General features: G+C 36.5%; 2 protein-coding genes across 2 annotated transcripts; both read right to left on the reverse strand.

The window, feature by feature from the left end:
* Positions 1–4202: 4202 nt before the first annotated feature.
* LOC111507559 (uncharacterized) lies at positions 4203–22648 on the reverse strand. Its single transcript, XM_074178481.1, has 2 exons — positions 22539–22648; positions 4203–4845 (listed from the first exon to the last, which is right to left on the reverse strand). The coding sequence occupies exons 1-2, from the start codon at positions 22636–22638 to the stop codon at positions 4295–4297; spliced, it is 651 nt and encodes a 216-aa protein (XP_074034582.1). The 5' UTR covers positions 22639–22648; the 3' UTR covers positions 4203–4294.
* Positions 6539–14237, reverse strand: LOC141483682 (uncharacterized). Its single transcript, XM_074178480.1, has 2 exons — positions 13734–14237; positions 6539–8431 (listed from the first exon to the last, which is right to left on the reverse strand). Exons 1-2 carry the CDS (start codon positions 13757–13759, stop codon positions 6763–6765), a joined length of 1695 nt encoding a protein of 564 aa, XP_074034581.1. The 5' UTR covers positions 13760–14237; the 3' UTR covers positions 6539–6762.
* Positions 22649–23733: the final 1085 nt, after the last annotated feature.

Below are 23733 nucleotides of genomic sequence, written 5' to 3' on the forward strand. Positions count from 1 at the left end.
AACGAGGTCTCACCTTCCAAAGTGTGATTCCTCACAAGGGTTGGAAGTGAAAATCAATCGTCTGGCTATGCGGTTTTAACCACCGGTTCGCACAGCGAACTGACCACTCACGTCAACCCACCAGGCTACCGTCCCACTTACGCACTACTCATTAACTATTGCGAAAGTTTCACTTTAATTAATGTATCTTCAAATTTGATACATTCAGAATGCAACCATTCTTAAATATCAAATTTTCATGGTACTGTAGCTTGAATTTTTCCAGTTTCCTAGAATGATACGCGACATTGTCTAATATAACAATAAAGTTGCTATTGAGTTTTGGCAAAATATTTTCAAATGACCTGAAGAATCCATTGTATGGCGAAACACGTATTGCGTTTTTGTGAAACTGTTAAGTGGAAATCTTGAAATGAAGTATTTTCTGAACCAGCCTCTTTCCTTTTCCTGAAATCAAAAAGCATTTTTCATGATGAAGTATATACTGAGAAAAATAAACCAGCTCAAGATGGCAGCCATCTTAATAAAGTCGTACAATGAAAAGTCTGAATAACAACTATTCCAAATGTTCCGTATATTTTCCAAAACGATTCTTTGGTAAAGGCTCACTCAGGCAAAAAATGTGATGATACAAAATCTAGAAAAATTTTGTTTTGGGGTTGGAATGTGAACAAGTTACGAAATTAAACTATTCACTTCAACTATAATTATACAACAGAACAGAATATTTATTAATTTTCATTGCTTTCAAGAGATTTGATTCTTTATTTTCTGTATGTAAAATTTCAAAATATCTGTTGAAGATATGATTTTCTCCTAAAAGATGATTCGAATGTGTTGAAATTGTTTTCTCATTTACATAGCTCATATAATGTTCTTGTATGCGATTCCTAAATGTTCTACCAGTTTGACCAACATATACCTTAGAAAAAGTTCAGAAATTAAATTATTATACTTCTTTTTGGATGTTTCGTATTTATTATATTTAACTAACTTTCCCAAGATATTACTTGCTCTATATGCAATTTCCATATATATCAATATTCTCTGTTACAACCGCATCACGGATATTATTATCTGGAGCTAATTGTAGGTACAGTTACATGATCTGCATCTTTTTTTGAAATGTAGTGATTTTGTATCTTCCTACTGCACAAATTAATAAAGTGTATGATTGGTTGAATTTAGCGATGAAAAACAATTTTGATTGGATTGAAACCTCTGGCGTGAAATGTACTGCTATCTGAAGTAAATACTTTCCATATAGTAGAACAAAAACACTGTATCTTAATAAATGTTTCGCTTACCAAGTTATCATCATCAGGAGGAGATGATAAAGACTAATTTTCTGATGATGCAGTGTTTTTGTTGTGGCGTTATATCGCTGGAGCTCAAAAGCATTTTAAACGATAAAGGTGTAACTGATTTATGTCTGAACATAAAAGTTATTCAAGAAAAACTATTGATGAAAGACTTTATACCGCGATAGAATACAGAACTATGATTTTTGAAGTATTTGTTTCTATGTCTGTGCGTTTGTGCTCGCTAACATCAAAATTAGATCAAGTGATAAGTAGTGGTTTTCACTATTGCTTTCACTGGACATGCAGTATTCCATTTATTTGAAAATGTTTATGATTATTGAATAAAATGTCATTATGAAGAATCACCTGGAACAATTTTTGAGAATATTGCTATAAAATACTGTTCAGTAGTTTTGGCTGAAACTTTGGTTGACTATATATTTGTGATTCATGAAACGTTTTTTCTATAGATGTGAGATATCCAAACACATTAAAACATTTTACTCTCCGGGAGAACCCAAAAACTGAAATTCAGTCGAAAGAGGTTACGAGCAACAGAAAAATGCTAATGAAGCTTGGGAATAGGCTTCAGAAATCAATAGTGAAACATCAAATATACTCGTAAGATACGAATATACGAATGATTGTTGTAAATCATTATAATATAAAAATTGACTTCTCTCAATAATTTACAGTGGTTTATTATAAGTTGTATCAAAGTTGTATACATATCTTCATTCGGTAGAAAAAATTGAGTGAGCAATAATATTAATAATGATATTCAAATATCATTTTTTCCAAATCATTATCTTCTTAGAAATTTTGTTATACAGTGTAGGTAATAGAAATTCGACCCCCCACCAGTGGAATCTACTAAACAACAGGAGATACGTCGAAGCTTAAATAAGGGCAAAGTTGCGTTTTTTGTGCTTAACAAAATACTGTTTTTATATTTGGGAAATTCCGAATATATTCGGAAATATCCGCAAAAAACAGAAAATCGACGTTTTTCTTTTTATTTTTTTCTAATGTTATTCGACAACAAACCTGAAAACCAAAAATACATTTTCATTGATACCTTTTTTTAGTTTTCATGTTCAGATTTACTATCCGACATTTCGTCTTCTGGCAATCATCATCAACTTTATTTTCTATTATGGGCGCCATATTGTTTCTCACACAGAAAAATAGTGCTTCCCATTCTGATTTCATTTGTATAATTTGCTATGATTTGCTCTTCTGAACCCACAGGTATTAAAATAAACAACTTCATCTAAATTTTTGTTTAATAAACACTAGTTGTCAGAACTCATCAAACGGAGAACTTCTCAAATGGAGAAAAACGAGATATGTTGAAATTTTATTGATAATTTGATAGGAATAGTACGAACAAAGCACACATTTATTTTGAATCATTTCCAGGAAGACAACAGCCGGATGGAACATTATTCGGTATCTTGAACAAACACTTGGCTGAGTTCGGTGCATTTCAAAAACTTAGAAGGAAATCATGAGCTTTTTAAAAATCCACAAAAAGTTTCACAATAAGTGTTTGGAATGATGACCTTTTTCTTGAATACATAAGCCACTCGTCGACCAAATTAAGAACAGGACACTCACTGTGTCATATAGATTCTGTTCTTTGAAGTGCCTTACAAGAAAGTATCCAAAACTGTAAGATCAGGTAACCTTGCCGGCCACCTCACTGGTCCAGAATTTCGTAACCACCTATTAGGAAATCTTTGGTGTGAATATTCGCAAACCTCCCTTTTATTGTGTGGAGGAACCTCCAGCTGCTGAAACCAGCAGCTGTTTTGATGAACAAGGGGAAACGTATCCATATATTCTTCGAATTCTTTTCTTAAGAAACAGAGATAGGTTTCTCCGTTCAAAGTATTGGAGAAGAAATGATGTCCAAGTATTTGGTTGTTATAAATTCCAGCCCACACATTCAAACGAAACCGAACTTGTGGTCTGACTTTTCTGAAGTGCCGTAGATTATTTTCAGTCCAAATATGCTCATTATTTCTATAGAAACACCACAATTCGAAAAAGTACTTTTGTCGGTCCAAATAATGTTTTTCAATAAGTTTATAGGGTTAACCCTATTTGAGAACCAGCTACAAAATTCCATCCTTCTCTCAGGATCACCTGGATGTAATTTTTGTGAATTATGTATCTATTAACATTTCAAACCACTTATTTTTGAATTCCCTCCAAACTCTCGTCTGTGGCACATCCATTTCTGCCGAGACTTGAGGCGTTGATTTGGAAGGATCTCCATTCATCTAAAAAAAGGGTGAAAAAATAATTTCTTTAACATTATAAAAACATTAGATTGTGAGAAAGTCATTCAATGGATGTGGAAATGGTTATATAGAAGATGATTAAATTGATATTCCGTGTGACACATATACAAGGTACATTGCTAATTCGTTATTTTATCAGTATGAAACTCATAAAAATTCTAGATTATATCAAATTCCTTCAAAAACTGAAAAAGGCAATAAATTTATTTCATGTGAGGCTTGAGAAGATTCCTTTGAAATAATATCAGTTATTTATAGTGGTTTAATGAAAATACTACGTGTTTCCTTTCGAAATGAGGAAATTAATTCGAATCTAAGATAGTGAATCTGATAAATTATAAACTGTGAAGAGCATATATCAATTTTTGAACTTACCGTCACGTAATAACAGTCTAAGGTATCGAAGGGCTTCGAAGAATTATTAATAATATCTGACCTGATACTTACCTGGGTTTAATCCAATGATAATATTTTATCATAACCTCACTAGGGTTTACTCCAATGAATGAAAATTGTTATTCTGAATAACAAGCCCATATAGCGATTGGAATGGCAGTAATTATAAAACTTTTTGAAGAGGAACAAACGGAGTATTTGAGTAACTGCAATTCTGTTTTATTCATATTCATATATTTAGTTCACATCAATTTTCTCATTGAATAATAATAACACAGTTCCATATCAGACAGAATCAATAATTTTTCTGACACATATTTGAATATCGCTATCGTAAGAAAAATCTGCTGGACATTCTTTTATAATAGGGTCTCCAAAATAACAAATCACATATTTTTTTTGATATTTCGGATGTGATGTCATATACACATTTTCCAAATTTGAACACTTCGCTTGTAATCGCAGTGAAACGATTTCTTCAGAATCATTTTCGGAAGAATCACTCTCGGAAGACGATGAAGACTCAGACTCCGATGAACTTGAACTTGAATCAGAGGATTTATCCGAAGAATTGGGGTCTTCTGTGGAATCTGGTTCTTCTGTAGAATCGGGTTCTTCTGTGGAATCTGGTTCACTTGTAGTGGGAGCGCTTGTAGACGAAGTTTGACATCCAGCTGCCCATGGCCAATCGCAAACGTTTAAGGTTGGGTTGAATTCCAAACCGACAGGGCAATCGAACAGATATGGGATACCATTAGAACATTGATAAAATTTGGCGCAGTTGGTTTCATGAGCAATATATACAGCGTTTCTGCCATCAACTGCAGGACATACAGCTGAAATAAATCGAGTTAAATTGTGTTTTAGTTTCGAAAATAATATGAATGATTTTTAATAATTGATTGATAATAAAGTTCACTTATTTTGCGATTTATTGAAATATTCCTAAATTTCACTTGCTAGCAACACTGCCGGGAAGTATATTTCAAAACGAAACGGCACATGATACAAACGGTGACTGATTTGATTAATTAATGGATGTACGCGGTACTACGTGGTAGGGAATCATCACGAGAAATAAAATATGTTTTTCTGTGTTTTTTATCACTTGTTTTCATAAAGGACATTTTCAAAGTAATACAATAACTTTTTATTGCATTCTCAAACTAATACAATAAACTTTTTGTTATATCAGTTCGAAAATGTTCTTATAGAATGAAACTGCAGTAACGTTAGTTACAAATACAAGTGATTAAAAAACAAAGAAAGTTTTATTTCTCTTTTTTCATAGTGACTGATTTAGTTAGTAGCAAGTTGTTTCAATTTCTACTATGGGTTAATATCAGGGTTTCTTATCTGATAATGAATGTGAAGAGGAAATCTATCACATCTGCAATTCAAAGTAATGACTTTAGATTATCTCGATTGGTATAATTGATAAAAAATATATTGATCTAGTGATAGTGAAATGTAAAGCTATTCGAAGATAAACTTTAATTTTTCAAAATAGAGAATTAATTCTGCTAAAAAGTAATTAGGCCTATTATCTTCAGAATATCATAGTGTATGACTATAATTCAATATTGTACTTGCATTGAATTCAAAGTTTTAGAGTTCCAGGTACTTTTGCTGTTTGGGTCGGACATTTCCTGAACTGATGAGAAGTTATACTTTCAAACCGGTCTGTATATGTTCTATTCAAATCATTTCAGCATGATCCTGCTGCTGCAGGAACGAGAAATACCTGCGAAGTCTTTGTGATATTATATGTTCATGGAAGTTGGTACTGGATAATTTCACTAAATTTGCAAAAACATGTAAATACGTTTCATTTTGTTAACAATCTGTGCAGCAAGCTTCAAACAAAAATATTAATTAAATACCAAAAATGATAAAATATAAATTGAGTACCATGCTTAATCATGATCAGTTGTTACTTTATCCAATGAGTAGGTAGGTTTGATTTGTTTTGACTAGAGGTACTTTTCTGTTCTGAAAAGAACATGAATTCAGTTCTTCAGCTTATGAATATTACGCTTCAGTGAGAGCTTGGTTTTAGAAATATCTTTCACCATTATTTTATTTTACGAGTTTTTGGTTGAGACGTCCTAATGTACCATTATTACAAGGCTTCAAGTTTTCAACTATATGGGTCCTCAACTCTTTTCTGAAATCCATGTAATTGTGGATACTATGAAAATGACAACCCGCTATTTTGTAGCATCAACCAAATGGAATTCATAATGACGGTTTTCAATTGATCGTGCATTGTTATAAGAACCAACCATGTATGTGAAATTTCAGTCGAATATATCTCATTTCTATAATAAAAAACGTATTTTATTCTGTGAAAGAACGTACATAGAGTATTCCCAAATATAGATCTGAGAGATCACCAAACTTCACCCTATTAGATTTTTTCTTATAGCGTTATTTTAAAAATTGAGTTTACCTAACGAAACCTGTAAAGAGTATTCAAACCCAGTATTCCCGAATAGATGAAAGAAGGAGACGTGAAATATAACTTTCGGATGTCAAAGTCCTTTTTTTAAAAATTAATTTTATTAACAAAAATTGATGTTAACAGTATGAGAGCAAAATTATAACTGAATTACAAAAGTATTCTTCCCATGAAGATAAGAATGCTTGCACATCAGTTTCCCAGAATCGCGAGATTCTGCTTCAGCATGGTCAGCGGTTCACATGGGAACGGGCGATATAATTCCTCCCCCCGAAGATTCAACGTAGGAGGGTCAGCGAGGAAGTTGAACCCTAGACATCTCGATATCTTGACTTGGTTCGGATGGACCATTGGTTTTGCACCCTCTGAAGCCAATCTTCTTGTGCACTAGGTACAAACAAATTGATACTAGGACCAAGTAGATAAACATCGTCCAAAAACTTGGGATATGTGCTACGTCTTTGAAAGATATAATCGGTTCGTTTTCCATTATTGCGGTTTTTATTGAATGAAGTTCGTCCAGGTTCAGGTCATCAAGTTGGATCCCTATTGATTTGGGTGGCTCTGGCTTCCCTTCTTCCAAGTCTGGTAAGATGATTGGTTCGCTATTGGTAACTTGGTGATCGTTGGTTATGATTTGGTTGCCACAGGATAACTGGCATCCAATTGGAATGTCGAATAGATAACTTCCAGGTAGTAGGTTCTCGATTTCGTTCTGGTTCTGGCACTTGAGTTTGGTAGTTTGTTGAGCCGGTAGGAGGACAACCCATTTGTTTGAGTTGTCTAGTTGTCTAATGGCTGGTCTCGATAAATGTATGACAGTCTGCTTACAAGTGGAGGTGTTCTGGACATTGAGTAGCTGGATTTCGCATGGATTGTCTTCTGTCAGCTCTCTGATGTTGGTGGATGGGCAGATATAGGTTCGATGGGAGATCTCCAAACAAGGATCGCTCAAGAATGCATACAATTTTTCGTTTTTTGTCAAATATTTGTTTTGAGGTATAACAGCCTTAAACTGACCCTTAGTTAATATCGGAATAGAAAATAGGTGATAGTAATCGAAATTTGATGGATGGGTAATTGGAATATGCAAGATATAGGTTATTCTGAAATTTGATATATAGCTTTTGAGGCTAATAATTTTTTCATAAAGCAAAGTATTCTCGAAACTTATTTCAATTGGTAGTTGGTCTTTCTCAACAATTTTATTCAATTTTTGCAGTTCTTTGAACAAATCTTTTGTTTTTATAATACTAGGATGAAGAATGTTCAGTCTAGAAAATTGTATTGAGTTTTCAACATCTTGCAAAATTGAATTTATGATTTCAAATGTATTGATTATCTGATTCAAAATGTCTTTAATAAACATAGAGTTTTCTTTATACGTTTGATTTTCAACAATTTTTGCTATTTGATTAATTTTTGATTCCAAAAGCCTTTCGTTATGTTTCACTTGCTGAACTGTACTATTGAACTGATCAATTAATGAGATTGAGAGTGAGTTTTGCTTCTTGATATTCGTTACTAGGTTATTTTGATTATCTTGTAATTCTTTGATCAGGCGGTCATATTTTTCACCATCGTTGGAATCTAAATTTCCTGTGATCGACTTGAAAATGGATCCAATTCCGTTTATAAGACCGCGCTTTGTTCTAAGTGGATGTGGTAAAATATTGTTGAGTTTATCAGTCACCTCCTTTTCCGAAAATTCTAATATTTTTAAATAGTTAGATGTGTCCCATGAGTAGTCTTTGTGACTGCCTACAAGTGTCCTTACATTTTTTGAATGGAATTTCAGTTTATTTACCTCCACGATTATTGGATTTAAATCATAATAACGAATAAGTGAATATGCGTGCGTTTCGACTTTGGCTGTTCCAAGTTTGAGAGGAATAAGTCCTGGATTGTTCTTTAGGTTTTGTTTAGATATATTTTCCTGGAGTCCGAGAGTTCCAGATAATCTGAAAAATTAATCAATTTTTAATGGGAGATGGGTATTTTTTGAGGGGACGTTTTAAATTGTCCATGTGAATTTTTTGTTGGTTTTCTGTAGACACTGTTTTCATTGTATGATCGACCGTTTTGATTTGAGTTGGTTTTTGAAATTTATTTGCATCCTTCTGCCTAATATGTTTTTTCACGTAAACTTTTTGTTTGGTTTTGAATACAATGGGATCATCGCGTTTTTTATTTTCTCGTTCTACTATCTTTTCCTTTTGCTTTATTAGATCCGAGTTTATTTTGGAATAGAGGAGTTTCGATCGTTCCTTGTGATCATTGGTGTAATCATTTAGTAATTTCCGATCAATATCAATATTGAAAGGATCATTGGTTGAAATGTGACCACTTATGATGTCAATTGGCTTGAGTTTTGTGACCGAATGTATAGAGTGGTTGTATGCCAAAATTGCGTACAACATTTTCATTTTTGGAGGGGTTTTCAAAAATCCTCTAGTGTTGAGTAGACGAATGTGTTCTAGAATGGTAGAATGGAACCGTTCTATCATTCCATTGGATTGAGGATGGTGTGGTGATGTGAAATGAACTTCGACTTTGTGTAAAGCCAGGAGTTCCGAAATGAGAAAGTTATTGAATTCGGTACCGTTGTCAACGATAATTCGTTTGGGGATACCATGATGAGAAAAAAATTGAATGAGGTTGTCGGCTATTTCCGTACCTGTCAAGGAGTTGACTAGGTATGCCTGTGCGTACTTTGAAAAACTGTCTATGATTGTGAGGAATTTTCTACTTTCAATAGTGAATGTATCCATATGTACGATTTCGAAAGGTTTGGTTGCAGTAGGGGTGATGTTGAGCTTCATTTTGATGGGGTTTCGCTCATATTTGCTTTGTTGGCAAATAAGGCATTGATTAATATATGTTTGAATGGTTTCTTTTATGTTCGGCCAGTAATGTTTTTCCTTAATTCTTGCGAAAGTTTCGTCAACACCGCGGTGGTTTGACTTACCTTCATGGTGGTTTTTGATAATTTCTTGAACGTCTTCCTTTTTTGTAACGTCCAGAAGCTTTTTGGTACACCTTTTGAATTTTATAGAGGGCCACTTGAAATATTTTTGAATTGTTGCCGAAAATGGTTCATAAAGTTCGGGGTTTTCAAAATAGACATGGTACTGCACTCCTGGGGCGACATATTCTTTGATAAAATTTAAAATATCGTTTTCTGTATTATTTTGCGATATTTGTACATGAATTCTCATCTTTTTCTCGAACAGAATGGTAGTTTTGGGTTTGGCCGGAGAATGGAGAACTGAGCTTATAATCAACTGATTGAGCCCTAGGTTCACGGCACACTGCGCTATTGGAATTGTTACAACAGGGTTCTGTTCAGCATTTGAGTGAATGGTGTCACCTTCAAGGTTTTCGCGTTCTGGTAGGGGTTCATCTTCTATTTGTTCGATATCAGGTTGCAATGGTGAAGAAATGTCATTTCTTCCATTACCTGTGGAAGGTAATTCATTGTCTTCGTGTATTCTGGGTTCTGGTAGGGGTTCATCTCCTGTACGTTCGGTATCAGGTTGAACTTGTAAAGAAAGATTGTCATTTTCTGTGTGACTTTTCGGAGGTAACTCGTTGTTCGTATTATTTACATGCATTTCGTTAGGAGGAATCATGATGGGGGAATATTCAGTATCCAGATTGGGTTCTCCAATAATCAAAATATCGGAAGAGGGTTGATAATCCGGGGTTTCAAGGCAACGACTTACTGGGTTTCCTTGACCACTGAAAGTGACACCTTGATTTGTTAGACGTTGTGATTCGTCTAGTATGTCATCCAATTCCTCCCAAAAGGTTTTGGTGTCCTTGGTGTGGATTTCGACACGGGATAAAGCATCGGCGTTGGTGTTTAACTTGCCTTTTTTGTAGATTATGGTATAATCGTATTCCTCTAGTTTGATCCGCCATCTCAGCAATTTTGAGTTGGGGTCCTTCAGAGAGAATAGCCACTGAAGGGGTTTGTGGTCAGTGACTATATTGAACTTTCGTCCAAAGAGATATGGGCGGAAGTATTTGGTAGCCCATACGATCGCGAGAAGCTCTTTCTCAATGACTGAGTAATTTTGCTCAGAGTCATTCAGGGTCCGAGATGCGTATGCAACTGGAAGGTCTTGGCCTATAGGGCCTTGAGAAAGGACAGCTCCTAGGGCGAATTTACTTGCGTCCGTGGTGAGATTAAAAGGTTTAGAAAAGTCGGGGTACTGCAAAATCGGATCATTGATTAACAGGTTTTTGCAGGTATTGAAACATTCTAAAAACTCTGCATTATGTTCAATTTTTGCGCCTTTCTTCAGGCATTTGGTTAATGGTTTCGTTAGTCTAGCGAAATTATTGATAAAGCGTCGATAGTAACCTAACAAACCCAAGAATCCTTTGATCTGTTTGGTGGTTTTTGGGACGGGGAAATTTTTGATGGCTGTGATTTTATCTGGATTCGGCTTGACACCTTCGGGAGTCACGACGTGTCCCAGATAGGCTACTTCCTTTCGTAGGAATTCCGATTTATCCAGCTGAATTTTGAAGTTTGAGCTTCTCAGCCTGTTGAAGACAGATTTAAGGCTCTCAAGGTGTTCTTGGAGAGAAGTCGAGAAGATAATAATATCGTCGAGGTATACCAAGCACTTTTCGTTCTGGATACCACGAAGGATATTATCCATTACGCGCTGAAAGGTAGCTGGCGCGTTTTTCAAACCAAATGGCATTCTCAGGTACTCATAATGGCCATGTTCCGTATTGAAAGCTGTTTTTTCAATATCGTCCTCTTCCATTTCAATTTGATGGAAGCCACTGGCCAGGTCGAGTGTTGTGAAATACTGGCATTTTCCCAGTTTGTCCAGAAGATCTGTGATGTTAGGTAAAGGGTATTTGTCATCTATCGTTTTCTCATTGAGCTTGCGATAGTCAACAACAACCCTCCATTTTTGCTTCCCAGAAGCATCGACCTTTTTGGGTACCACCCAAATAGGCGATGACCAAGGAGAATTGCTTGGCCGAATAATTTTCTGGTCGAGCATTTTTTTGATCTGATTTTCGACTTCTTGCTTGTGTATGAATGGGTACCGGTATGATTTTGTATACACCGGTATTTCATCAGATGTTCTAATTTGGTGCTTTACACGGCTTGTAAAAGTCAGCGGGGTATTTTCATAATAAAATACGTCAGAGAATTCTTTGCACAGCGAAAGTATCTTAGATCTTTCCTCGTCATTCAAATGGTCACATCGAATTTTTGAAAAATCTAAATTTTGCTTAGGGGAATCATCAAAATTATGAAAATCGATTTTTTGAATTTCGTTCTTATCAAATTTTTCAACAGCGATTGGTTCTGAAAAATTCAGGGTTACTGGTTTGGTGGTGTTGTTCAAAATTGTAGTGAGAGCTCTACCTTTATTTGCAACAGTAAGACACTCTGGCAATTCACAATTATGAAAGCGTTGGTGAGGTATTATTATTTCACCATTCTGAATTGATGTTTTGACCTGTATCACTTGCTCAGATCTTGGAGCAATTGTAATTAAATTGAGATCGCTTTTTGTTTTTTGAAACTTCAGTTTTATTTTCGCATAAGGAGTGATAAGATAGCCATTACCAAAATCTAGGTTAGCTTGTAAAAGTTTTAAATTGTCAAGACCAATTAATCCTTTGAAAATGTCATGAAATTTGAAAAGGAAAAATTTTAAATGTTTTTGTTGTGGCAAATTGAATAATTTTGAAGCGGGCATAGATGCGCTATATTTATGAGCTGATTTTTGGAAAACTGTGGAAACAATAAACGGGTCGTATTTAATTAGATTTGGAAACAGTTTTTGAGCAATTTCTGGATCTATAAAAGATTTCGTGGAGCCTGAATCAATGAGAAATTTTGCGTCATATTCCGGAAATGTTATATATGATAATTCGCTAGAACTAGAATTATTGAAAGAAATTATTTGCGGAACTAGGTTTGATTGTTCGTGGTTGGCATTTCCTGAAAATTTACCTCGGAATTGTCAAAGTTACTTTCCTGATTTTCATTTTCGCAGTATAGAAATTCGTCATAATGTTCGTTATAATCTTCTTCAGCGTAATATTCGTGTTCGCTATAATTTGGTTCATTTTGAGTGTCACTAACTACCGTATTAAATAATTCCTCTGATATAAAATTTCTTTGGGGTTGGTTTTGAAATGAGTTTGAGGGACCTGATCGATAATTAGGGGCGTTTCTTGTCGAAACACTCATTGGTACTGGTTTATTTGTTTGATATGTATTTCTGGTGGATACACTCATGGGTGTAGGTTTTGTGAAGTTCTGATTCTGATTGGGCCTGAAAACATTTCTGTTTTGAAATGGTTGTCTAAAAACTTGCGCGTTGGTAAAGAATTTTTGGGGTTGGCTTGGTGCTCGTGGCTGAATTGGTATTGGTTGTGAAGGAAATTGATTTTGCTGTCTGAAAAAGTTATTTGGTGTACTATAATTATTGACAGGAGAAGAATTTGGCTGTCTTATCTGAATTGGTGTTCTAGAAGGTTGAAAGTTTGGTCTAAATGTATTCTTATTTGAGAAATTTTGGAAGTAATGTACATTGTCTTCCTGTAAAACAAACTGCAATGCTTCACTGAGAGATTTGGGTTGCATACAACGTATTGTAGTACCCAAGGGTTCCTTGAGCCCAGAAAGAAAGGTTTTCAATGCCAAATTGCTATATAAATCTCTTTTACACCTTTTAGATTCTTGTGTGATTTCGTGAACGTCGATATAATTGCACAATAGGTTCAATATATTTAAACACCTATCATAGAACTGTTGAGGCTTTTCATTAGGGGATTGCCTAAGCATAACCATGTCTCTGTTTAGGCAAGTTTCATCCCTTTGATCGGCAAAGTTTCTGGTTAATGTATCTTTGAGTTCTCTCCAATTTGAAACATTCTGTATATTGGCTACTACTTTAGCATTGCCTGATAATTTTGAAATGAGACAGTTCAGCAAATAAACATTTTGAAAGCTTGTCGGCTCAGCCACATTATAAAAAGTATTAATTATTGAATCACAAACTGCTAGATATCTATTTAAATCATTAGGGTTGCCGTCGAATTCAGGCACACACCTAAGGTATTCTGAGTTGAATTGATTAGCCATTATTATATTTGAACTACTAGAAGAATTAGGCAAAGAAACTGAAGAGTCAGCTGAAGGGTTTTCGTTATTCAAATTTAACTTTCCAAGAATTTGAGATAAGTTATCAATAGACATTTAAAAATACGACTTACATTAAAATTGTAAGAACTTTGAGCATCCTTTATAAGGTAGACGACTGGTTCCTCGATTTTTGATTTCCAGAAAGACTTCCTTGCGAGACTGGACGATTCTGTTCCACTCCCCGATGATCTGCCTGTTGAGGGTAGCTAAAGGTCCACGATGGATTGGGTTTCTTGAGGTTTGAAGAGCCACTCCTTCACAAACACCTCCACAAGACAAAACAACAAGTTCGATACCCGATAAATCGTTGAAACGAAAACTGCACGTTCGATACGTTCAATTTCGAGTATCCTACCGACTGCGCCAAATATAACTTTCGGATGTCAAAGTCCTTTTTTTAAAAATTAATTTTATTAACAAAAATTGATGTTAACAGTATGAGAGCAAAATTATAACTGAATTACAAAAGTATTCTTCCCATGAAGATAAGAATGCTTGCACATCAGTTTCCCAGAATCGCGAGATTCTGCTTCAGCATGGTCAGCGGTTCACATGGGAACGGGCGATATAATTCGTGCGTTGGAATGGTAAGCGAAATCGCCCCATTTCACTTTATCAATTTATATCTTATGGGGTATTCTCAAAAACAAAGACTACTGGAAAAATTTGCGATACAATAATTCAAAAACAGATGTTCGAACACGTCAGAAATTAATTCTCTAATAGGCTGGGTTGTTGTCAAGAATTACAAAGAATACATTTTGTTCACCTTATCGATTGATCTGTCGAAATGGGGTTTTTTGTATCTGATTATTCATAATTGAAGCATGAAGGATTCCATTTTATTCCAAGCACTGATAACAATTGTATATGAAACTAATTTTCACGGAACAATACCAAGAAGGTATAATATTTTTGTAAGAAAAAAATAATTTTTGGAAGTAAAACTGGACTGTTCGTGTTCTCGACTGAATTTTGTGATCAGCATCTCCATCAGTTTATTAGAAATTCAAAAATCTTTCTTGAAGGTACTCCACAACCTATTTCTATATTGAAAAAACCTCAAATGATGAAAAGATATATGTAGCTATTACTACGTGGTATAAAATCGTCATGAAAAATGAGAATTGAAACTTTCAATGTTTTTTATCACTTCTATTTCTAAGTAACGTTGCTGCAGCATCGTCTTATAAGGACATTCTCAAACGTATACATTATATTTAAAACGATTGATTACATTAGCCATTATATAACACCACTGTAGGTAATAACAGGTTACTCGGCTTAATTGAGTACCTGAATTTTGTTTGTCTGCGACAATGTGGATACGCTAATTTGTAACTAGATCGATTTGATCATTTAACAGATTGCACCCGAAATTTTTATGCTTATGAATTTACAAGGATTTCAAATAATTGAGTTTGAAACCATTCCTTGAATAGTGCAACATTTCCGTATCCTTTAGATTCGGGAACTTGTGGTTGCATCCCAAGGAATGGTTTGAAAACGTGTAATTTGAAGGATCTTTCATGTTCAGCATACCGTATTGAAAAATTTCGAGTACATTCTCCCACATAAACACTATTACACTCCGGACACTACTTAAGCTTATACACTCCAGATTTCTCCAACTTGTCCACCGTATCATTGTCATTGAAAAGGAAATCAGATCACCTGGCATGTGGTCTGAATGCCACCTGTATATCGTTTTTTCTGAAGAAACCCATGGTTTCTCAGGTCAATGGTTTTTCAGGTCAGATGGTAAGAGTACGGTTTGCCGAACCCAAAAAAAACTGATTCGTTCCCCAGCGGGACAGGCACAAAATATGTGCCTCCTGTTTAATCATTTTCCAAACAGAGGCGACACACACTGTCTTCCATCAGTCCGAGTCTCTGCATATGATGATTCAAATGACAGTGACCTGTAAGAAGGCCTATTAGACATCGTAGATCATTCCTACTGTAGTCCAATATCTGTTTGGTATCAAGCTTCAAAGGGTGAATAAACGCCTTAGAGTGAGCCAATCCTGGAAGATTCTGCCAGAAGTCCATAAATCTTCTTGTCATCCAGGTGTTCAATGTTTATTTGGCAAAGCCTAAAGCGATGCTAATGACAGGTTCTAGTCCGATGAAGCTGCTTGCAACATTCTCCTTTGCAAGGGAGTCGACAGCCTCATTTCCTTCCAGGCCAGTATGGCCAGGAATACAAACCAGAGACAGTCTGTTGAGTCTTCCTATAGAAGAGAGTCATTTTTGGCAATTTGCTACCAATTCAGACGTTTCTCGGTAGGAGCCAAGAGCTTTCAACGCTGGACTGTCCGAGAATATTTTTATTGACTCATGTATGAGGTTGGATCCTTCCAATCTCTCCGTACACAATTCAATAGCGTAAATTTCTGCTTGAAATACAGTCGCATAGGTTCCTAGGCAAGTTGATATATCTGTCCTGAGTTTGCGACTGAAAACACCTGCACCAGAACCGGAAGGTTTTTTTTGATCCATCTGTGAATCAACAACTATCTGCTCTTAATATTTTCTTCTCGTGAAGGATCCATCCCTGTCTACTCGGAAACAGTACCTTTATAAGGCAGTTCGTAGTTAACAGTTGGAGGCATGGATTCAGAGGTCATTTCCAGAATGCTGTGATTTCCAGTGTCAACCAATAGTCTGTTGCACTCTGCATTGAATTGATTTGTGCAATTGGCAATGTGCACAAGCCTATATGCAGTCCATCTAGCCTCTCTCTCCAGAAAAATGTGGGGAGGAGGTAGATCTAGAAAGATTTTCATGGCCGCTGACAGTGTGGTATTGATGGCACCACTGATGGTCAGACAAGCCTGTCTCTGTAAGCCAAAGCTTCTGTGAAGCCTTCGGCCACCAGGCAATTGCATCATAAGTGATCATTGGTCTGACAATCACATAAATCCAAAGGATTCGTTTGGGACCTAAACCCCAAATTCTACCACAAATATTTCGACATGTCCATAGGAACAGTCTGACTTTGTGTAACACTTTTTTCAAGTGAGCGTTCCAGGTGAGTTTTTTATCAAGGGCAATGCCAAGATATCCGTTTCAAATGGAAAGACCTCACCATCGAGGGAAAGTGACGTTAGATCGTCCAATTTTCTTCCCCTTGTGAAGGGGATTATCACAGTTTTGTTGGGGTTGACAGACATATGTTCCCTCAGGCACCAACTGTGAACAACGTCCATCGTGCTTTGAAGTATATCACGAGCTATCCTTCCCGACGTGGACCTTGCCAATATGACAAAGTAATCTGCATAAGCTTGCAGATCTAACTTTTGGATTGTGTCTGCGTTGAAACCGTTATTATGGCCCATCTGTGTAATCATTTTAATCTCCCTAGCTAGATTGTTAACAGACAGAGGTAGTGAGAATCCTATGTGCAACATTGAATTGTCAGAGGTACCTACTACACAACCGCTGAACCAATTTATGACATTCATGAATGATCTCAATAGAAACATTCAGTTCACACTCGAAATAAAGATAGAGATACAGATATATTTCTTAGACCCGACCATTACACACCATCAGAATAAATTTGAAATCAATGTATTCAGAAAACCTAGCTTTACAGATATTACCATCCTAAGTAATTATTTCCATCCAAACAGTCATAAATTTGCAGCTTACAATTCAATGTTGCACAGAGCATTCTCACTACCTTTGCTAACAATCTAGCTACGAACATTAGATAGGCAATAATAATGGTTTCAACGCAAACACAATCTAGAAGTTAGTCATGAAACAAAGCCGTAAATTCACTCACAGATTAACATACCCACAGATCAATCAATCAGAAATCATGAGATGGGTAAGTCTTATATATTTTTTGTAGAAAAACAAAGATAATCGCAGGTTTCATCAGAAAAAACAATGTATAAGTGTCATTCAGACCATAATCATGCCAGGTTATCTGATTTCTTTTTCAATACAAAAAATAAGGTGGACAAGTTGAAGAAATCTGTAGTTTATAAGCTTAAGTAGTGTCCGGAGTGTAATAATGTTTATGTGGGACAATTTGCTCGAAATTTCTCAAAACGATATGCTGAACATGAAAGGTCCTTCAGACTAGGTAAAACTGATTCTACTGTTTCAAACCGTTCCTTGGGATGCAACCACAAGTTGCCGAATCTAAACGGTACGGAAATTTCACACTATTCAAGTAAGGGCTGCGAACTCAACCTTGGAAATCCTTGAAAATTCACAAGCAATGAAATTGCGGGTGCAACCTGTTAAATAATCGAATCGATCTAGTTTACTCACCGGTTTTCAAATTAGCATATCCACATTGTCACGGATAAACAAAATTCAGCTAATACAATTGAGCCAAGTACTTCTGTTATTACCTACAGTGGTGTTATATAAAGGCTAATGAAATCAATCATTTTAAGGATGAAACTGTAGTAACATCAGTTACAAATTAAAGTGGTTGAGAAAACATCCTCTGTTTAATACTTCTGAATTTTTAAAATATATTTCCTCCATGGAAACCAGGTTTATAGTCCATTATAGGTTTCCATACTCCATAATCCATTATCTGCGTGCTCAGCCGAAAGAGTGTAAGAGGAAAGAGTGTAAGAGGAATAATGCTTCCTCATACTTTACACAAAGATACTGTTGTTAGACACAACATTCATGCATATCCTACCACCGACCAGAGAAATGGAAGTACTAGTGGACCACTGCCTCAACCAGAGAGTGAAGCTCATATTGGGTTGCGACTCAAACTCTCACCACGTGAGCTGGAGCAGCAAGGATATCAACGCCCGAGGTAAGTCACTATACGAATATATAATACAGAAAGATCTAACAATCTTGAACAGAGGCACGGAGCCAACATTTATTAATGCCCGTAGCCAAACGTTAATAGATATCACGCTCACGACAGCCGAAATATCAAACAAAATCCAAGACTGGCAAGTCTCGGACCATATCTCTATGTCAGACCACCGCTGGCTGACCTATACGATAAGCCAGGATCTCAGGACTACTGTAAAATCCCGTGACCCGAAGAGGACGGATGTAGCTCTCTACAATCGACTCTTAAGAGGAGCTCTGCGGGAAACAGAGGTCCTGACTCCTGGCAACAATGAAGAACTGGAAAGGTACACAGTATCTATCCACAACAAAATATACACTGCCTATAAGGGATCCTGTCCAATGAGGATGGTTCAAACGCATGGCACAACCAACACATGGTGGTGCCCTGAATTGGAACACCTCAGGAGGACAGCGAGAACGACCTTTAACAAGGCAAAACGTACAAGACTCGAAAAGGACTGGGTTATATATCAAGCCAACCTCAGAGAGTTTAAAAAAGTCTGCAGGCGAAAACAAAGAGAAGCCTGGAGAGCCTATTGTGAGGCAGTCGAAGATTTTCCACTAGCTTCTAGGCTACAGAAGGCACTCTCAAATGACCACCATAAGACTATCGGCATCCTGACGAGGGAAAATGGCGACAAAGCCGCCAACCTCCAGGAGAGTGCTGAAATTCTTATGGAAACTCACTTCCCAGGTTCTGTCTTTCCTGGAACGGCGAACTGGACGGATGTACCAATAACACCCTCACAATATGACTGGCAATATGCTAGTACAGTAATTGATGAGGACAAAATAAGATGGGCTATATCGAGCTTTTCCCCCTTCAAGTCACCAGGGCCTGACGGTATAAGACCAGCCCTACTTCAGTGGGGACTGGACACTCTTATGCCACACCTGGTTGGAATATTCAGAGCCTCTCTAGCTCTGAGGTATATTCCCAGTAAGTGGAGAGAAGTAAGAGTAGTATTTATACCCAAACCAGGTAGGATGGACTACACCCTACCAAAAGCATTCCGACCAATTAGTCTCACATTGTTTGTCTTAAAAACCATGGAGAGGCTATGTGAGCGGTACATAAGAGATGAAGTACTTGTTAACAACCCACTTCATCCAAATCAGCATGCATATACCCCGGGAAGGTCTACTGATTCGGCCCTTCACCATGTGGTTGGCAGAATCGAGAGATCATTGGACAACAAAGAATCCACCCTAGGTATATTCATAGATATTGAGGGAGCGTTTGATAAAACAACCTTTCCAACAATTACCCAGCAACTACACTCCAGGAATGTACCCCTGGTAATAGGAGAATGGATACTCCAGATGCTCTCTAGCAGAGCAATAAGTATTAATGTAGAAGACATCACAGTTAAAGGACTGGTCATGAGGGGATGTCCACAGGGAGGGGTCTTATCACCCCTTCTCTGGAACATAGTTCTGGATACCCTAATTAATCACCTTAACAAAAATGGATTCTACACAATTGCATACGCAGATGACATAGTTATATTGCAGACCGGCAAATTTGTGAACACACTGTGCGATAGAGCGCAGGATGGGCTCAAATTGATAGAAACATGGTGTAAGGAACACTCACTGTCGATCAATCCCAAGAAGACTGAGATGGTCCTTTTCACCAGGAAAAGAAGTTTAACGGGCTTAAAACCTCCCGAAATCTTCAAAAGCCAACTAAACTTCTCTGAAGAGGTGAAATACCTTGGTATTATCCTCGACAAGAAGCTAACATGGAACTCTCATCTACAGAGTAGAGCAAAAAGAGCATACGTGGCTTATGAGCAATGTTGGAGGACAGTGGGACGCGCATGGGGTCTTTCACCCCGTGTAGTCGCCTGGATCTACACTGCAATAATAAGACCTATGTTAACGTATGGAGCCATTGCATGGGGACCGAAAGTTCTACAAGCAACGGCCATCCAAAAATTATATCAAATACAGCGACTGGCTTGTTTAAACATCACAGGAGCCATGAGAACAACACCAACCGCGGCAATGGAAGTAATCACGGGTCTGACCCCTCTGGATCTGTTCGTTAAGGAGGTTGCGTTAATGGCCATGGTACGATTGCACACGGCTGGTGTGAACCTAGAAGTAGGAATGGGTCGATTGAGGCTGGGCCTATGGCGGGAAGCGCTTACTGCGCAACCTCTGCTGCAGGCAACAAGTGATGCAATTGAACCCAGGTTTGTGTTTAATAAACCCTACAAAATACAAATTAAGCAGAACACAGAGTCAGATGCTACAAATGCAATACGGATTTATACAGATGGCTCAAAAACCAAAGAAGGTTCAGGATGTGGAGTGTACTCCAGATCACTAAGCCTAAGGATCAAATGGGGAATGGGAAGAAATACCAGCGTGGTCCAAACAGAACTGGCTGGTATCTCAATCGCCACAAAAGAAATAACCAAGAAAAGAATTTCGGGCAAAAACATAACAATCTGCACTGATAGCAGACAAGCACTATTAGCCTTGAACAGACACCGTGTTACTTCAGGGCTAGCACTAGAGTGCCACCAAGATTTAGCCAAAGCCTCGGTAGATAATAACATTATCCTGAGGTGGATTAAAGGGCACGAAAGGAGTAAAGGTAATCGCATTGCCGACTCTTTAGCCAAGGAAGCGGCTGGACTAAGAATTTTAGGACCAAGTGGCACCCACGGCCTGATGACTTCGACAATTGCGGAACTAGTCAAATGTTACACCCATGCTCAATCTTTAAAGAGATGGGATGAAATCAAAGAATGTAATCTTGCCAGGATCACCTTGGGCAACCCTGGGAAGCTGGCGCCGAAGAAATATCTGGCGATGACCAGGAAAAATCTACGCCTCACAGTAGGATTTCTGACTGGCCACTGTCAGCTAAGGAAACACCTACATAATATGGGGCTAGTGGACACACCTCTATGCAGGATGTGTGAACAGGAAGATGAGACAGTCAGGCATGTCCTGTGCGAGTGCCCGGAGTTATCGTCAATAAGAGAGTGTGTGTTCGGCGAGTCTTGGCCTACACCTGCCTATATAAAGGAGATGTCTCCCAGCGACCTGTCCACCTTCCTGGAAAGGACAGGATGGACGACGACCTAGGAGGACAACTCCTTGGGAGGATGTACAATGGGTCACATGTGGCCTAAGTGCGTGGGCTTACACTCACCCTCTCTACTCTACAGGTACAGATCCACTACTTTGGTTCCGTGTCCATAAATTATGTCAATTGTGAAAATTAAAAATGGTTGAAAACCAGAAGCAAAAAGCAATGGAAACTTTGTTGGGTAGATGACAGCGCACATGTACGATACACGACATAAAAAATTATTGTCGATACCTGGGCATAAAACATCTGCATTCAAAAACTCTCTATACTATAACTGTATTATTTTGTATAACTGTGTTCCTCAGCCTATGAAAGAAATGACGTTATCTTCATTTAAAAATGAAATAAAAAAATATTTGATGCTGAATGCTTTTTATAGTATAGATGAGTTTATAAATAGAAATAAATGACCTGTCATAGGGAAAATAGGAGGAATGAAGAATCTAAATTATTTCCTCATTGTGTAAACTTTTTGTGTAGTGTAAGTAGTTTGTTTTATTCCATATACACCTGACAAATATTTTGTTTTGTCTCATATACACCTGTTTTTTTGTGAAATTGACAAGTATAAGTTATATTATACAATCATATTTGTAAATATGTTCATGTGTGTAAATGTGATGATTCAGTTTTTATTCATTTTGTTACATGACTACATTTATTTGTGACATTTGTGATATTTATTTGTGTGTGATATTTAAGTGACGTGCCAAATATACACTATTGTATCAAATATTGGTAAATAAATATTCTATTCTATTCTATTCTATTCTAAATACATGCAAAACGGTCAGATCTATGGAAGAAAGTCAAATCACTTCAAAAAAGGGTCTTTGCCATTCCCTACTTTATTGAAGTGAAGAAATTAAAAAGTGACACTCTGTTTTGATAGTAATAGAAAAAAATAAGTACATACGGATAGCTTCAGTCCAAACGAGGACACCCAACAAAATCAATATGCGCAACATGTTTATTTTCTCAAAATCCATGATCTTGTATTTATAGGAAACATTCATTGATAAGTTCCATTGTTTCAGTAGTGATCAATCATTCCTATCATTCATTGGATGATTGAGATGGTTCATGCAGTTGATACAATTTTTGCAAATATGCACAAAAATCTGATTTTTTTCTGCATGTATCGTGATTGATCACCAGGAGGAAATTTGAGGTACAATATTGAAATTCTGATTATTTCTCTTGTGGAAATCTATTTGATCTGTACATTTTTTTGTGGAATTATTGTTTTGAAGAACCTCTATTAATTCTGGTAGCAGTTCTAGTCATGGCATATCCAAAAACTGTATTCACGTTTCTGAAAACATAAGTAATTTAACTTTTTGATGATTGATTCTGTTTTTTAAGAGGATAAATTAGAGAACGTATAAACACACAGGGAGCAATTCGAAAAAATTGATTACTGCATAAAACTTCACATTCAGTTCTACAAACTATAGAACTCATTCGCCGTTGCTAACTGGATATTTATAATTCATCAGCAATTGACAACATTTTCAAAACGAAATTCTATGATTTTTCATACTGTAACTATGATAGTGCGATACACTCCATATGGTCTTTTTAGAATCTCTAAATATCAGTACATGTCTGTTTATAGATCAGGGCTGAAGCTTTCAAAAATGGTAAAAAGTGAAAAAAAATGATAGTACTATGAAATAAATCAGAAAAGTAGGGAAATATGATAAAAATGAAAGGAAAAATGAATTAAGGGTGATCAGGAAGTAGGAGGGTGTGAGTTTTATGGGTTAAAAATGGTTTATCTCAATTTCCGGCAAAACTACAAGTCCTATGGAAAAAAGTTAAAAGACAATGATGTAGGTGATAAAAAGATCTACAACTTTTGTATCTGTAATTTTTCCGGATAACCTCAAAATTCATGTAAAAAATGCAAATAACCAAGTTTTAGGTTTGTTATTTTTCTTTAAAAAAAATTCTAGTAAATGTCTAAAATACATTGTAATTTATTTGATTCAAGATATTTATAGTTTCACCTTATTTTGACTTGATATCAAAAAAGCACCCTAATTTTCAGTCGAAAATTCGTTGGTCAAAATATCAGCTTCTTTCAGAAAGTCGGTCTGTTTTATGTT

Source organism: Leptinotarsa decemlineata, unplaced genomic scaffold (assembly GCF_025532065.1).
Source record: "Leptinotarsa decemlineata unplaced genomic scaffold, Ldec_3_MD MMD2_tig00003798_RagTag_RagTag, whole genome shotgun sequence".
NCBI lineage: Eukaryota > Metazoa > Arthropoda > Insecta > Coleoptera > Chrysomelidae > Leptinotarsa > Leptinotarsa decemlineata.

What these genes read in the sequence shown, in the direction of transcription:
- LOC141483682 (XM_074178480.1), bottom strand. Translation starts at nt 13,759, where the DNA reads ATGCTCAAAGTTCTTACAATTTTAAT. An exon ending in AAAGTTCTTACAATTTTAAT is followed by an intron (nt 8,432 to 13,733) that starts GTAAGTCGTATT and finishes TTAATTTTTCAG; the next exon opens with ATTATCTGGAACTCTCGGAC.
- LOC111507559 (XM_074178481.1), bottom strand. Translation starts at nt 22,638, where the DNA reads ATGAATGTTTCCTATAAATACAAGATCATGGATTTTGAGAAAATAAAC. An exon ending in CGTTTGGACTGAAGCTATCC is followed by an intron (nt 4,846 to 22,538) that starts GTATGTACTTAT and finishes GATTTATTTCAG; the next exon opens with CTGTATGTCCTGCAGTTGAT.